At 43.8% G+C, this 14,516-nt stretch overlaps 1 protein-coding gene across 1 annotated transcript in view; it reads left to right on the forward strand.

The window, feature by feature from the left end:
• Window positions 1-14,516, forward strand: part of TAPT1 (transmembrane anterior posterior transformation 1) — a 61,739-nt gene that overhangs the window by 9,528 nt on the left and 37,695 nt on the right. The window contains exon 2 of the mRNA XM_065877924.1: window positions 3,210-3,340. Within this exon, the coding sequence (XP_065733996.1) occupies window positions 3,210-3,340 (131 nt within the window). The remainder of the gene's footprint in view (window positions 1-3,209; window positions 3,341-14,516) is intronic.

Consider the following 14,516-nt stretch of genomic DNA (forward strand, 5'->3'; position numbering starts at 1 on the left):
TTGCCAGCAGTGAGAAGTGACGTAACTAGGAAATCATAACCTTGAGGTTCAGGGAGGCAGTTGTGCGGCACTGCTGGAAAGATAGCCAGGGGCCAAGGCTGCAAGGCTCTGGTGTTGCCACTGCTGAGGTGTTGACCTCACCTGGAGGTCCCACGGGCCCCAGAGGGTTTCCATGGCTGGCCTGCGTGCACACGGACAGGCGCCAGGCCAGGTGGGACCGAGGGGACAAAGGATCGGAAGGAGGGCTCCGGTCAGGAATCCTCTGCAGTAACGTGGAGAGAGAGGACGAGGACCAAATGCAGGCTGAGCCCGGAAAGAAGAGGGCACAGTTAATAAACATTAACTGAAAGAGTCATTAGGGCTTGGGGAGAGGAGGGAGGGGATGGTCAGAATTGGCCCCGAGCCGCCAGTGTAGAACCCTCTGTATCACTGGTGAGCGCTGAGCTAACAGCAGGGCTGCAGGAGGTCGGGGTGGGGGGTGGGGGATTAGTGGAGAAGAGGTGAGGTTTGGATTTGCTGGTTTAAAGGTGCCTTTGGGATTTCCAGGTGGCAGTTGGAAATATTGGTTCAGGCTCAGGAGTCAGAGCTGAAGGTATGGTGACTTAAGGATTTAGATGATGGTTTTGACCTTAGATGGCCCAAATAGAGTATGTGTAGGAAAAAAAAAGACAAGAAAAAGAGAAGGTGGCTGATGACACATCAGAGAATGTGGCCTTAAAGGATGGCTGGCATTTTACTGTAACCGTACTTTGTTCGGATGTAGTGAATAGAGCACTGAACTGACCAGCAAATGCTTAAGGGTCCGGTGGTGGAGGAGGCACCCCTCAGAGACTTAGGTTAGCAAAGGTGATTCCGAGAGCAGAGCGCCACTGATGGGGGTGGCAGGCAGGAACGTGAAGCTGGGGGCAGATGCCACTCAGCAGTTATGGTGAAGTGACCTTTGGGGCTCATGACTCAGCTCGCTGGCGCCAGTGAAACTTTGTGTAAGTGCAGTTTCTTCTGCTCTCTGAATGTCCTGTTGCTTCCCAGTTTTCACAGGAGAGAACTGATATTTTAGATATTAGCTAATTAAAACATCCCTTTCTTTCTAATTGGAAAACTGAACTATGTGCACGTATAACTGTTTGATCTTTCTTTTCCGTTTTAGCTGTTTTGCTTGCAGCTCAAAAGACTTTTTCTCTCCTTCAGACGGTAGATCTTGTCCTGGACCTAGCCCGCCAACAGCATATTAGAAAGTTCCTAGCCAGGAATTTTACTCTACACAGATTTGGTTATACTAAGGCATTTTTTTTTTCTTTTCATTTATTTATTTTATTTATTTATTTTTGGCTGCGTTGGGCCTTCGTTGCTGCGCGCGGGCTTTCTCTAGTTGCAGCGCGCGGGCTTTCTCTAGTTGCAGCGAGCGGGGGCTACTCTTCTTAGTGGTGATCAGGCTTCTCATTGCGGTGGCTTCTCTTGTTGCGGAGCACGGGCTCTAGGTGTGCGGGCTTCAGCAGTTGCAGCTCACGGGCTCAGTACCTGTGGCTCATAGGCTCTAGAGCGCAGGCTCATTAGTTGTGGTGCACGGGCTTAGTTGCTGCACAGCATGTGGGATCTTCCCAGACCAGGGCTCGAACCTGTGCCCCCTGCATTGGCAGGCGGATTCTTAACCACTGTGCCTCCAGGGAAGTCCCTATATTAAGGCCTTTTAGTCTGAACATCTATTAATATATGCAGTGAAGTTTACATCTTGTGTACATGGCTTCACCCATCAATGTACTGAGAGTACCGTGCTCGTGGTGCACTGGATGATTTGGCCTGCCCCTGCGCTGGGCTGCAGTAGGTGGAAGTCGGGTTTTCTCTCCATCTGTTTCAGTCTCCTGTTTCTCAGACAGCTTTCATGGTATCACTGACTCTCCAAATGGATTATGAATCTTATATTTTTAAAAAATGTGTGTAATTTTTGGGGGGAAGCTGTAACTTCTATACATAAGCAAGCCACTTCACCTGACGCTCAAAGAACTAGCGATCTGTCCCAGTGTTGGAGGAAGTAAGCTGTTTTTAGGCCCACTGGGAGATAATAAGTCCACTTCTGAGTCTTCCTAAGGGCTTTTCAAGGGTATTTTGGACTATACACTTTTCCCCATCCCTGCAACCTTTAAATCCTAGCATCACGTAAGACATAACTATGAGGGTCGATCACTCGTAAATGAAATCAAACTCCTCTCTTTGTCATTTTTTGGAGGGAACACCAATACTGTAATTGGTAAAAGGACCACGAGGCCAGCTCAGAGCAAAGACAGCAATTTGAAACCTTTGGTATGCTGAGTTCTGGAAGAGAGGATGGCCTCCTAGAGAGTAGAAGTAGGGATGTCTGTGAAGTTGGGTACTGAGAGGTCACCGAGGTGCTGGGCTGTCAGAGAAGTGTCACCCAGTGGGAAGATTGGGATCAGGCATTAACACCCTTCTCATCTCAAGTCCTCCAGGTACAGCCAAGTGGAAAGCATTCCACCTCCTTTGGCCTTTCTTTCCTCAGCTTAGATGAGATGACTGTGGGTGAATTTGCCTCAGAGGAACCGAGGAAACAGGTGGACAAATCCAAGGAAAGGGAGGTTTTTCAGATCGGGTTGAGGTTCTGTTTTGTATGACTTATTATAATTACCATCATGTTGGGAAGCCTTCACCTGGGGAAGTGGCATTATTTAGATACTTGCAGGATCTCTGAGGCTGAACAAGGAAGAATTTGCACCAGTGTCTGTATACTTCACCCAGGATAGTTCTTGGGCTGAAGCAATGCCTGTTAGGTGACTTGGCTCCCTTTTGATTTTGTGTGTGTGTGTGTGTGTGTGTGTGTGTGTATCTCCATTTTGTATGTACTTGGTATCTACTCTTTTTACCTGCCTTCATCTCTCCGTCAGTCCAGGTCCTATATCACCTGTAAGACCCAGGACTAGACTCTCACAGAACACTTTTCCAACTATTCTGGCTCATAGTAATCGTCCCTTTTATATTCCTGTGACTTTTTCAGTTTATATCACACAGAACAGCAATTTTCTCAACACTCTTTTCTGGTGGTTTGTGTGCAGTTCAATTCTGGGCACAGAAACGTAGATTACTTTGTTTTATTCTCTTGTTGTTTTCCATATACATTACCTGTAGCACCAGCTAGCATGGAAGTTCCTTGATAAATACTGTTCTTTTTGTTTTGTCATTTTTTATTTTTCCTGTAGAGCTTTCATTGTTGAGGTTCCTCAGTGCTGAACTAACCAGAGGGTACTTCCTTGAACATAATGAGGCCAAGTATACAGAAAGAAGAGAAAGAGTGTACACTTGTATGCGAATACCAAGAGAATTGGAAAAGGTACTTTTTTTTTAACTCGTCGTTTTGAAAATTATGTCAATATGTTAATTCTATTTAAAAATTGTGAACAGCTTGAGTTGCGTTTTTAAAATATTGGAAATAACGTGATCATAAATAAATAAATATATTGGGGGAGTAGGAATTCCCATTCAGGAAGAGTCTTAAAAAGTGTATTTTTAGTGTAAGATCCAGTGATTTTTAACTTTGCAGCTTATTAAACTTACCGTATTCCCATTTGTGTCCCACCCAAATAACTTTTTCAAGGAATTGCTCTCTACTTATTCCTTTAGTTCTCTTCAGTTTTGTTTTACTAGAAGCAGTTTTTTTCCCATTCAGCATAATATAAATTATTTAATTGCACCCTTTTTTTTAAGGTTTCAGTTTCTCAGAAAGCCCTCATTTTTAAAAACAGTTTCTTCAAAGAGAAAAGACAATTCATTTCACCTTCATCACAGAAAACATCTCAGCATAGGATAAACATAGTAATAGCAGCACTAAATCTTTGCACATCAGGCGCTCCCTTGATTGTGTCCCAGGGCATCAAGACCAGTCAGATACGAAATCAAGGCCGCTCTTTCTGTCTGCATTGATAGAGTCGACCAGTCTGAGCAAGAATTAAGAAATAATTCAGCTTTAGCTATACTGAAACACGTTTTCGTACTTTTATAGTAATGTGAAACTTGTAATGTTCCAGTCACTTCTGTAGAATCATACTTTACTATTGGAGTTGGTATCAGAAGAGTTTAGTTGGTTTGCTTTCTCAGTGTATTATAATAACAAGAGGTGTGGTACAGTGAAAAGGAAGGATGCCCGGTTTGAGAGATGTTGCTTTCAGTAGGTTCTTAGTGGCGCAGCATGTGCTGAAGCTTTGGAAAGTTCTGTATTAGGGAGCCAGCAGACCTTTGAGACAATGAAACAGCTTGTTGCCTTTGGTCAGGATCATTAAACATGCGTAGCTATTATTGTGTTGCTGCTTTTCTGGGGAGTTCTAGGGTTCTGTGGAGGAGCCGAGGCTGGAGGTGAGGAGGGAGGTGGAGGCCTGGGGGGCACCCTCGACAGCACTCCTCCCCAGGTGCAGCATCAACCTTATTTTGTGTATTGGAGTTGCTTTAAGATTTTGTCCTGGAGGGACCTAGGGGGTGATGTTTCTTTTGCTTGAGAAAAAAAAAATTTTTTTTAAGGTAAGTCTTGTGTCTTTCTTAAAACACTTTAACCTGCTTTTCAAAGTTCACTGTTTCCTACCAATGATAAGCCATGGCTGGAAATGTGAGGACACTGCTGGAGGCGTGGACCTCTGCGGCCTGGACTCTTGTCTGGGACAGTGCCGGCCTCGTCTGCCCACCTGTCTGGACTCCCATTTTGCTCTGGGAGAGCACAGAGGGATTTGCCTGCAGTCACAGGCAGACTTTATGGACACGCCCGGGAAGCTGGTTTGACACGGAGAGGTGTCCATCTGACCCCTTCTATCATCCCACCTGTGGCAGAAATAGTGCGTGATGGCAGCATCCTCTCATAATTCTGTCACCTCATCAGAGGCAGGTTCAATACACCCATCCTTCTCTCTTTATTAGCAACATTGAAATCACAGACAGGTTTCTGGGTAGGTTTCTCACAGAAACTTGTAAGCGTTTCATGTTTGTTATTGTATTAAATTGTCTTCTGGGGGAAATCCCTGCAGGTCTTTCTGGGACTGCAGTATAAACCATTGTTTTTCAAACTGTGGTCCGTTACAGGACCACTGATAGGTGGAGTAACCCATACGGTTACTAATCAGTTAGGATTTATTTTTTTTTAATTAAAGAATAGAAAAAGTATCAGATTGCATTCATTGCCTGTGCTAAGGGTAAGTATTTTTTCTTAAAACTTAGGTCTCACTTCTATGTGTATAAAACGTATTAACGTCAGAAAAGTTGAATGGGCACTGCTCATGCACAGTTGTAATTATTCTAATCCTGTTTCCCATGAGAGAGGCTTTTAGTTTTAGGCCTATTTAGGAAATTTTCATTTAGTCTCTTAGAACAACACTTTAGCAATTTTACTGCTTAAAATGTACGAAAGAATGTCTTCTTTTTCAGTTTAGAGCAATTTCTTCTTCTAAGACTAAGCGAAGCACAGAGGAAAGTTAGATTTCAGTTTAATTCCAGGCTTAAATATCTCTCAAAACAGCATGAATTCACTCTGCTCTCTCTAAGGCCTTTATTTGATATGTGGGGATCCCACTTCAGACTTTTATTGTGAGAGGTGAGAAGCTATCTAGATATTCACGCTAATCTAATTTATTTTTTATTGGTTTCCTTTGTGTTTGTCTATTCTAATATGTAATACCTTATTCTTTTTTTATTGTTCTTGTTTTTTTGGGTAAATGCTAATATATTTTCACCTAACCTTTGCAGGAAGAGAAAGTTGATAATTAAAGAGCACTTTGCGTCTACAGGGATTGCAAATACTATAAAGCGTGTAATTACTGCATATTATACTTTAAAGTCAAGAGAAAGGTCAGCTTAGTATCTCTTACCGAACCTGTTTAGTGATTGTAAAAAAAAAAAAAAATCCCATGTGTTTTGTGTCAGTGGATAAACACATTATACTTGACATTTAATAAAGGTGAATTGCTTACATATTTAAAATAGTATTTCCAATTATTAGCACTTTTTTACATTTGAACTTTTCAATCTTAGGTAAGCGTATGAAATTTTGGAGCATTTTGTTGGCTTTGGGGCAACATTTCCTCTTTTCCTCCACAATCCCTTTTCCCCTGTGCCCACACACACCCCGTGGGTTCTCGTCCTAGGTCTGCTGCTAACTGCTTACGTGGTCCACTTTGGGGGCTGTGCTTTTCTCTTCCATTACAAGGAGGAGGCTGAACTGTTCTGTGCATCCCGAGCTGAGAGCCAGGATAGCAACGTGGGTTAAGGGCATGAACTCTAAAGTCAGTCTGCCTGCACTTGAATCTTGGCTCCACAGTTTATTAACTGTGGGGCCTTGATTAATTTACTTCTGTCGTGTGCCTCGGTTTTCTCATCTCTATGTTAATTATGTGGTAAGCCTTCTGTAAGTGTTTTAAAATCTTTACAAGCCTCTCTTCAGCAAATTGGGAATGCCTTGCCCTGGGAGAACAAGAAAAAATTTGAAAGGTTTCTTGTCCCCAGGTTGCATTCCAGTGGAAGTCTCATTTGCAATAGAGGTAGCTGTCATCTTGGGCTGAGTATAGCAGGAAGTGATTGGGAAAGGACTGATTTTCAAGGTTCTCCTGCGTCCCTCTTTCATCTCCTGCTATACTTTCATCTTCCTTCTTCGCTAGCTAATAAACGACTTTTCTAACCCTGCAAGGGCCATGATTTTCTGACTCTCAGCCCTCTTGGATTGCTGACGTCCTGCAGAAAGAGCCTTTAGGGAAAACTGTTTTCTTCCCTCTTTTTAGCCAGACTGTCTTAGGGTAAAGCTTATCTCTTTCATGAGGATTTAGCTAATGGCCATAGAGATAACATACCTTACACCCTGACATTTTCTGCTGAGCCCTCAAGTCTGACCTCAGCAGGCACAGGGCTGGAGCTGACAGTTAGGATAGACAATGGTTGCTTTAATCAGGTGCTGGTGGAACCAGGGCAGGGGATCACCAGTTTCCCAGAGAGGAAATTCCTGGTGAGTGATTTTCACTGCTTCTTACCCCACTTGGCTTGGCCAGTTACATCCCATCGCTGGCATCCATTTCTGTGTTACTAATAAAACGAAGAGCATTTATCAAATAAGGATTAGATGCTTAGCACTGTCCTGAGCACCTGAAATGAAATTGAATCCCATCAGCAGCCTCCTGAGGTATAAGTACCATGAAAGTTCCGTGTCCTCTTCCTGCCGCACTCTGCCGTCCCATGTAGACGCCCAGACAGATCTCACCTTCAGCCCATGTTTTGGTTGAAGCATGTGCTAATGTGTGTTCTGCATTTTGACCCCATAGGAACAGTTTACCCCACACCATGTACAAAATCATCCCTTGTCCAAGGGCTAGTTTTGTCATCTGAGTGAATCCAAAACTGCAAGAAGTAGTGAAGAAATGCTCACCATAGTATTGGGTTGGCCAAAAAGTTTGTTCGGGTTTTTCCGTAAGGTGTTACACGTTTCCTTAACATCTTAACAGAAAAACCGGAACGAACTTTTTGGCCAACTCCATATTTTCTAAAATTCCCTAATGTATTTAAATACTAATTTAGAGAGATACAGCTCACTCATGCATTTATTTATTAATTTCCTCTGTCTTTGTTTTGAGTTCCAGGCACTCTTACAGTGTGGGAGTAGAGAGATAAACATAAGACTCATGAAGGTAATGGCAAGGTGATGAGGAGAAAGGTCACTTCTGTACATTTTACAGCCTGTGTGGCGGGGACAGGGGTGGTTGTACTAGGGAGATCCAGAGGTGGGAAATTGTTAGGAACACACAAGAAAGGACAGGTACACTGGAAGGTTGGGCTGGAGCCAGGTTACTTTGAATGATTAGGCTAAGGAGTTTAGACTGGCTTTGGGAGGAAATTAAAATTTATTTCTCAAGAATACTTTTAGCTGTATAGGTAACAGAATACCTAATGCTGAGTTAAACAAAAAGGTTTTTGAAAAAATTTTTCTTTTTTTTTTTGAGGTATACGGGCCTCTCCTGCTGCGGAGCACAGGCTCCAGACGCACAGGCTCAGCGGCCATGGCTCACAAGCCCAGCCGCTCCGCGGCATGTGGGATCTTCCCGGACCAGGGCACGAACCCGCGTCCCCTGCATCGGCAGGCAGACTCTTAACCACTGCGCCACCAGGGAAGCCCTGAAAAGATTTTTAACAAGTGAAGAGGAAGGAGATCTTAATTGTTCCAGCGGATTAATGAGGCCAGCATGGACTCAAGTCCTTTTTAGCTTTCTGTTTCACCATCACTGGCAAATTGGCTCTCAGTCCTCCTTTTAATAGAAAGATGACAGCTGCAACCTTGGGCATTACATCTGCATTATAATCAGAAACAAGAGGAGATGGACAGTGCCACCTTCTCCACTGTCCCTTTTATAAAGAATTTAAAGCTTTCCCAGAGGTGCCCCAGCATGCTTCCTTCCACTATGTCTTATTAGCCACTGAGTCACACAGCCGTCCCTGCTGCACAGGAGACTAGGCCAGTGAATATCATGCTTTTCCAACAAAGGGAGAAACAGATTGAGAATGATAATCAGGTTATCCACCCCTCAGAGCTCTGCTTCTGAAACATACCAATGTTCAACGTGGATTAGAAATAAGAGAAGCAGGGAGAGCTTAAGATCCCTCCATAAGTACGCTCTTTCTTCAGATTAAAATCAATTGATTAGGGCTTCCCTGGTGGCGAAGTCGTTGAGAGTCCACCTGCCAATGCAGGGGACACAGGTTCGTGCCCCGGTCCGGGAAGATCCCACATGCCGCAGAGCGGCTGGACCCGTGAGCCATGGCCGCTGAGCCTGTGCGTCCGGAGCCTGTGCTCCGCAACGGGAGAGGCCACAACAGTGAGAGGCCCACGTACCGGAAAAAAAAAAAAAAAATCAATTGATTAATTTTACTTCTTAAAAAATTTATTCCTCGTGTTAAATACATGTCATATGTGGGATGTGATTATTATGAAGCCTTTTATCAAAATTACTTTTCTGTAGTTACATATGCTTATGTAATTTTGCCTATATCATAAGAGGTAGAACTAAAATGAAAATACATTTTTGACTTTACCTTATAATTCTGTGTTTTTTGACAATCTTTTATTTCATCATTACCATGCTTTGTATGTTATAGTTATTTAATATATTTTTTTAGAAAATCGAATTCAACTGCTTAGTCTTAAATAGAACGACTTAAGTTCATCAGGTTGAAGATATAAGTATACAATAGGTATAGAATATTGTGTTTGGGGCATAGACTTCGTTATTATTGGAAGGGAGAGGTTACTGTCACAGAGGGGAGTCTTGGGGTCGAGGTGAACAACCTTAGCTTCTCATCTCGGGTCCGCAGGGAAGAGCCCAGTAGCCTGATCACGGTGTTCTTTTGGCTTTGACTTTCTTCGTCTAAGACTAGGCACTTGGACTAGGTCATCTCAGGAGGGTGAGTAGTCCATGACCGTGTGAATGAGTTTGCTGACGAGGGGCAGAGGAAATGGGAGTAATGGAAACGTTCACAGCAGGGAAATTTTACATCTCTAGTGGAGGAACTTAGTTCTGCTTTTTTGAGAGTTGGAAGGGGTAGTAACATTTAGGAAAAAATAATTCAAAAAGTTCCTTTCAAAATAATGAACTTAGTGAAAATATATAAAGCCTTTTTTTGTTGTTTCACAGTGTAAGTGTATATTAAGAAAATGTAGTTATAGCCAATGTTTCACCTTTATTTCAATAAAACAGTCCTGAGATTTTGTTGTGAGAGTACATAGATCTGTTTACGGCAGTGATTTTTTGGGCATCCTACTCGGTTTCTGATTTTCATGAAAGCGTGTGGGGAATCATCCCCCGAAATTGTTCTCATGGTGCAGCTCTTGCTTGTGACACACCCTGACTCAAGATGTCCCACCACATGACTACTAAGACACCAGAAAGCCTAGGGTATCTGCTCATCTCAGCATCTCAGCAGCCTTGGCTGGTGTTCCTCCTGGCCTCTCTGACGCTTGTCGCCCCTGGCTTGCAGCAGTGGTGACAGCAGCTTCCACGTGTCTTGTGTGACAGTCTTACCGTTCCTAACGCTTCTTGGCGTGGGGCAGGTGGGAGTGCAGATCCATTTTGGCGGGGGCACGAGTAGCCCACTTCAGAGGGAGGTCTTGGAGGTGATGGGGGATGGCCCAGGCATCCGGGGCTTCCTTGGCCTGGTGTCAGCCCTGTACCTCTTAGGCACATAGGACCCATCAGATGGTTCTAGGGCAACCAGCCAAAGACTTCAGGCCTCCATCCCATTCACTGATGTGTTTAGAAGACAATTTGTGACCTTGGCACTGTGGGCCTATGTTTATCTTTTTGGATCAGTAACTTACTTCTGTCACGTTAGCTTCGGAAACAGTCTAAACTCTTGCTCTTCCTCTCTCTTTCCATTGTGCTGTATCAGGCCACTGTGCTGTCTCCCTCAGACTAGTATTCTCCTTCGTAACTGTTCCTGCTGCTTCTCTCAGCCTGCTGCAGTGCTGCTGGTCGCCCCCTAAAAAAAGCAGATTTGAGCCTAGAAGGTGTGTGATTGTCGCCTGCAGCAGCTGCTAAGACCTCGCAAATGTGCCATAGGGTCCTGAGGGCGCACCCAGCCTTGTACATCACAGCCCTGTTTGTCCTTGCAAAATACCAAGTAATGACCCCTGCCTCAAGCAAGGGTTGTTGTAAGGACTAAGTAAGTTAATATAGGTCAAGTGCTTAGAATATTACAGTATTCAACAATGATTAAAAATAAGAGAAGTAGGAAAATCTCAAGATCTTGCATGTGCAGTCTTTCTACAAATTAAAATCTTCAATATATTTATTTACCTCCGAAGAAATGTATTCCTTGTGTTAAATATGTCAGGCATAAGTTGACTGTTATGAAGCCTTTTATCAAAATTACCTTGTTTTCTGTACGCACATGTGTTTATGTGACTTTACCTGTCATGAAAGTACTTGGCTCCTTGTAATCGCTTTGTTTACCATCTCCTAGAGTGTAGACTTCCCAGGGGTATGAATTTTTGAATTCAGATGAATAAAAATTATTTTATTATAGGGATGACCTTGAAGCAGTAATTGCTTTCGAAGTCAGTCATTTGTAAACTTCCTTATTGATAACCCAGTCTCCTTGACATCCTTTTAATTGATCGCCGCATGTGAGTTTGTTGAGAACTTCCAGAGCACAGGATAAAGATTTGTGCCCCTTAGTGGTCAACTGAGCAGATTCCTGACCCTCTCATCTGATGATTACATTCTGGCCACACAGCCTCCCGCTCACGTTGCACCTGAGCACGCTCTTGTCTTTGCTTGAAATGCTGTTCCTCCTTTCTGTGCCTGGCGGCAGCTAGTACCCATCTTGTCTCCTGGTGGGAGATCTTTGCTAACGCTGTTCCTCCCTCCCCCAGGTGCCCATCCCAAGTTCACCACCACCACCACCCCCGCCCCCAGCTCGCTGCTCAGACCTGATCTCCGCGCATCCAGAGCACATCCTTCATCTGGCCCTTACTCTGCAGTCTGTGTCCTGCTCACTAGATTTGAATTCCCTGGAGAAAATGTCCTTCCTAAATGACCTTTCAACCCCCGTGTAGAATTAAGCAGGACGCGGGTTCTGCTCTGACAGGAGTAGACCCAGAGCTTTATAAACTGAGACCAGGGGAAGGAAAGAAAACACCCTTCCTGCGTTACTACTGCTTCCCAACTCCCACCCCAGAGCAGCCGCCCTCAGCTCTGGACACTACTTTGTGGTCATGGTGGAGGAGGTAGATTCAGAATTGCCAGAAGATGGTTTGTGCAACTCAAAGAGGCATATTCCAGAATCACTGTGCTTTAATTTTGGCCATAACATTTATTGAAATTTCAAATGGCATTAAAAGGAAGGCAGGAGATTTTTGTCAAAAAAGGAAGCATTTTTAAAAGGTTAAGAAACCTTGCTCCACTCTCCACAGAGAGAGGCTGGCATTTTATTTGTTTATTTCTTTTGAGGCTAGTATTTTTCATATGATTAAGAGCAATAGAGTTAGGTTCAAAATGAGTGTGGTAAGAGCTGGTTGTGGAAATTTTCACTAGCGTGTGATGTTTTGTTGACCAGAAGTGTTACAGAATTGTTGTAGTTTTAACATTGATGTTCAATTATTTAAAACTTCTGTTAAATCTTTTTTTTTAAACATATAAAGCCAAATCCAGTGGCGAGGTTGAGGCTGAGTGACAGGTGTCTTCAGTAGAAATAGTGCTTCAGTTTCAAAGCCATGTCTTCTGCAGACCTACTGGCCTTGCCTCTACTGCTCAGGAACTGGGCAAGCTCCCGAGTTTCACTGCAGAGTCGCGGCAGGGGCGGCATGCTCGGGTTGGAGGTGAGGATGGACGGAGGCCCTCAGGCCCTGTGCACAGCACCTGGCCAGTGCCTGGCCGTATTGCCCAGTACCCGTAAAAGGCTTCTGAAGCCTTTGCACACAAGATCTCCCGCCAGACAGAAAGACCAGGGAACATTAGAGCATGCAATACATGTTTCGTTAAGAGAGAGAAGGAGGAACAAATCAAAGACTGAGCTAGCTCTGGAAAGTTTTCACACAAAACCTTCTGTAGCATTTTGTCTTCCATCCCCGGGAAAATAACACGGAATGGAAAAGAGGTACAAGCCAAAAACTCCAGTGTGGGGTTTCTTCTTGAAGTTTCTCCATTATGCTTTGGTTTTCTGCATTCTGTTATTCATGTAGTGGCCAGTTCAAAGAGATGACATATTTATAAGGCCTCCCCCACCCTGCCCCTCGTAAAGGTGAGATGCAGCTAAAGTAAGATACCACCTTCTTCAAGATGGATAAAGTGAGGTGGGACTGGAGCAGCAGTACCAGAGGAGGAGAGAAATGGGGAAATGGGGTGAGAGAGCAACAAGGGTCCAGTGCGCAAGGCATGACTGTCAGCTGATAGGACGGATGTTCACCCGTGGTTTAAAGAGGCATGTTCCAGAAGCATGGTGCTTCTTTGATTTTAGCCACAACATTGTATTTATTTTGAAATTTCAAGTGGCATTTAAAGGAGATTTTTGTGTTTCTTGAAAGGGAAACAGGGTGGCATATGACACCAATTTCATTGCTTTATAGTCACACCTTGTATATTTCAGGGCAGATTTCATTAGCTGTTACTTAAGACTGCTTGAATGCTTTATGGTTATTTGGTCCAAATGAAGAGGAAATAGTACTTGCCTGTTTTATCGAGATGCCATACCAATTAACTGAAGGTGTGAAAGTACACATTATTCTTGTGAATAATATATACTCAGACCTTTTAATTTTATTAAGATAACATTTTCAAAGCTAGCAGTAAATCTATATATGTGAAATGTTTATGCCTTTTGTAAATTTGGTTCATTAAATGCCTTTTATTTCTACATTTTTTATGACACTAGGCAAATTGGCAAAAGACAAGTTAGCACAAAGAAAATTACGTTAACTCCTATGCCTAGCAAAAATAGGGAGTAAGATCTTTTTTCTGTGCTTAAACTGCTTCAAAGAGAACATGTAGGGCCTTGAGGCAGACAGACCCAGGCGTGAAGGCCAGTTCCTTCACTCTGACCCACAGCCTTGGGCAGGTGTTCAGCCGCCAGAGCTGTGGTTTCCTCGTGTGCTGAGCAGGGATGAAAATCGCTAGCTCAAGAGCTGATGGGGGATTAAGTAGTAAGCACTCACCACTCGCCTGGAGGATGGAAGACACAGGAGTCCCTCTTGGCACATCTCCTTTAGACTCCTGGATCACCAGGTAAATTAAATGAGATGCCCTCCAGCGCCCAGTAGGGCGCCAGGCTCACACTCAGCCCAGCAGGGGTTTCTTTACCTCCCTCAAGGATGAATGTTTTCAGGATTACATCTTGTTTACTTTTTTTGGAAGTTTTCTCATTTTCATTTGTAAAGAATTTAAGAGAATGCTGTGCTTTGTGAAAAAAGTTAACACCTGAACAGTAGATAGAGGAGTTGGGTCACTTTTCCATGTTTCTAAACCCTGAAAGGCATCTCTTTTGCTTTACTTGTGTATTGCATGTTCTCACATAGATGGATGCCTTCTTTCCGCCCAGCTGAAGTTTCTTTAGATCACAGCCACTTGCTTTCCTTCCATTTTATTTTTTATTTTTTAAATTTTATTTATTAATTTATTTTTGGCTGCGTTGGGTCTTCATTGCTGCACGCAGGCTTCCTCTAGTTGCAGCGAGCGGGGGCTACTCTTTGTTGCGGTGCACAGGCTTCTCATTGTGGTGGCTTCTCGTTGCGGAGCATGGACTCTAGGTGCGCGGGCTTCAGTAGTTGTGATATGCAGGCTCAGTAGTTGTGGCTCGCGGGCTCTAGAGCGCAGGCTCAGTAGTTGTGGTGCGCGGGCTTAGTTCTGCGGCATGTGGGATCTTCTCAGACCAGGGCTCGAACTCGTGTCCCCTGCATTGGCAGGCGGATTCTTAAACAACTGTGCCGCCAGAGAAGTCCCTCCTTCCATTTTAATATTGAGATCTGTTATATCGACAGCTCCAGGTGGTCTTTATGTGGT

Source organism: Phocoena phocoena, chromosome 5 (genome assembly GCF_963924675.1).
Source record: "Phocoena phocoena chromosome 5, mPhoPho1.1, whole genome shotgun sequence".
Lineage (NCBI taxonomy): Eukaryota > Metazoa > Chordata > Mammalia > Artiodactyla > Phocoenidae > Phocoena > Phocoena phocoena.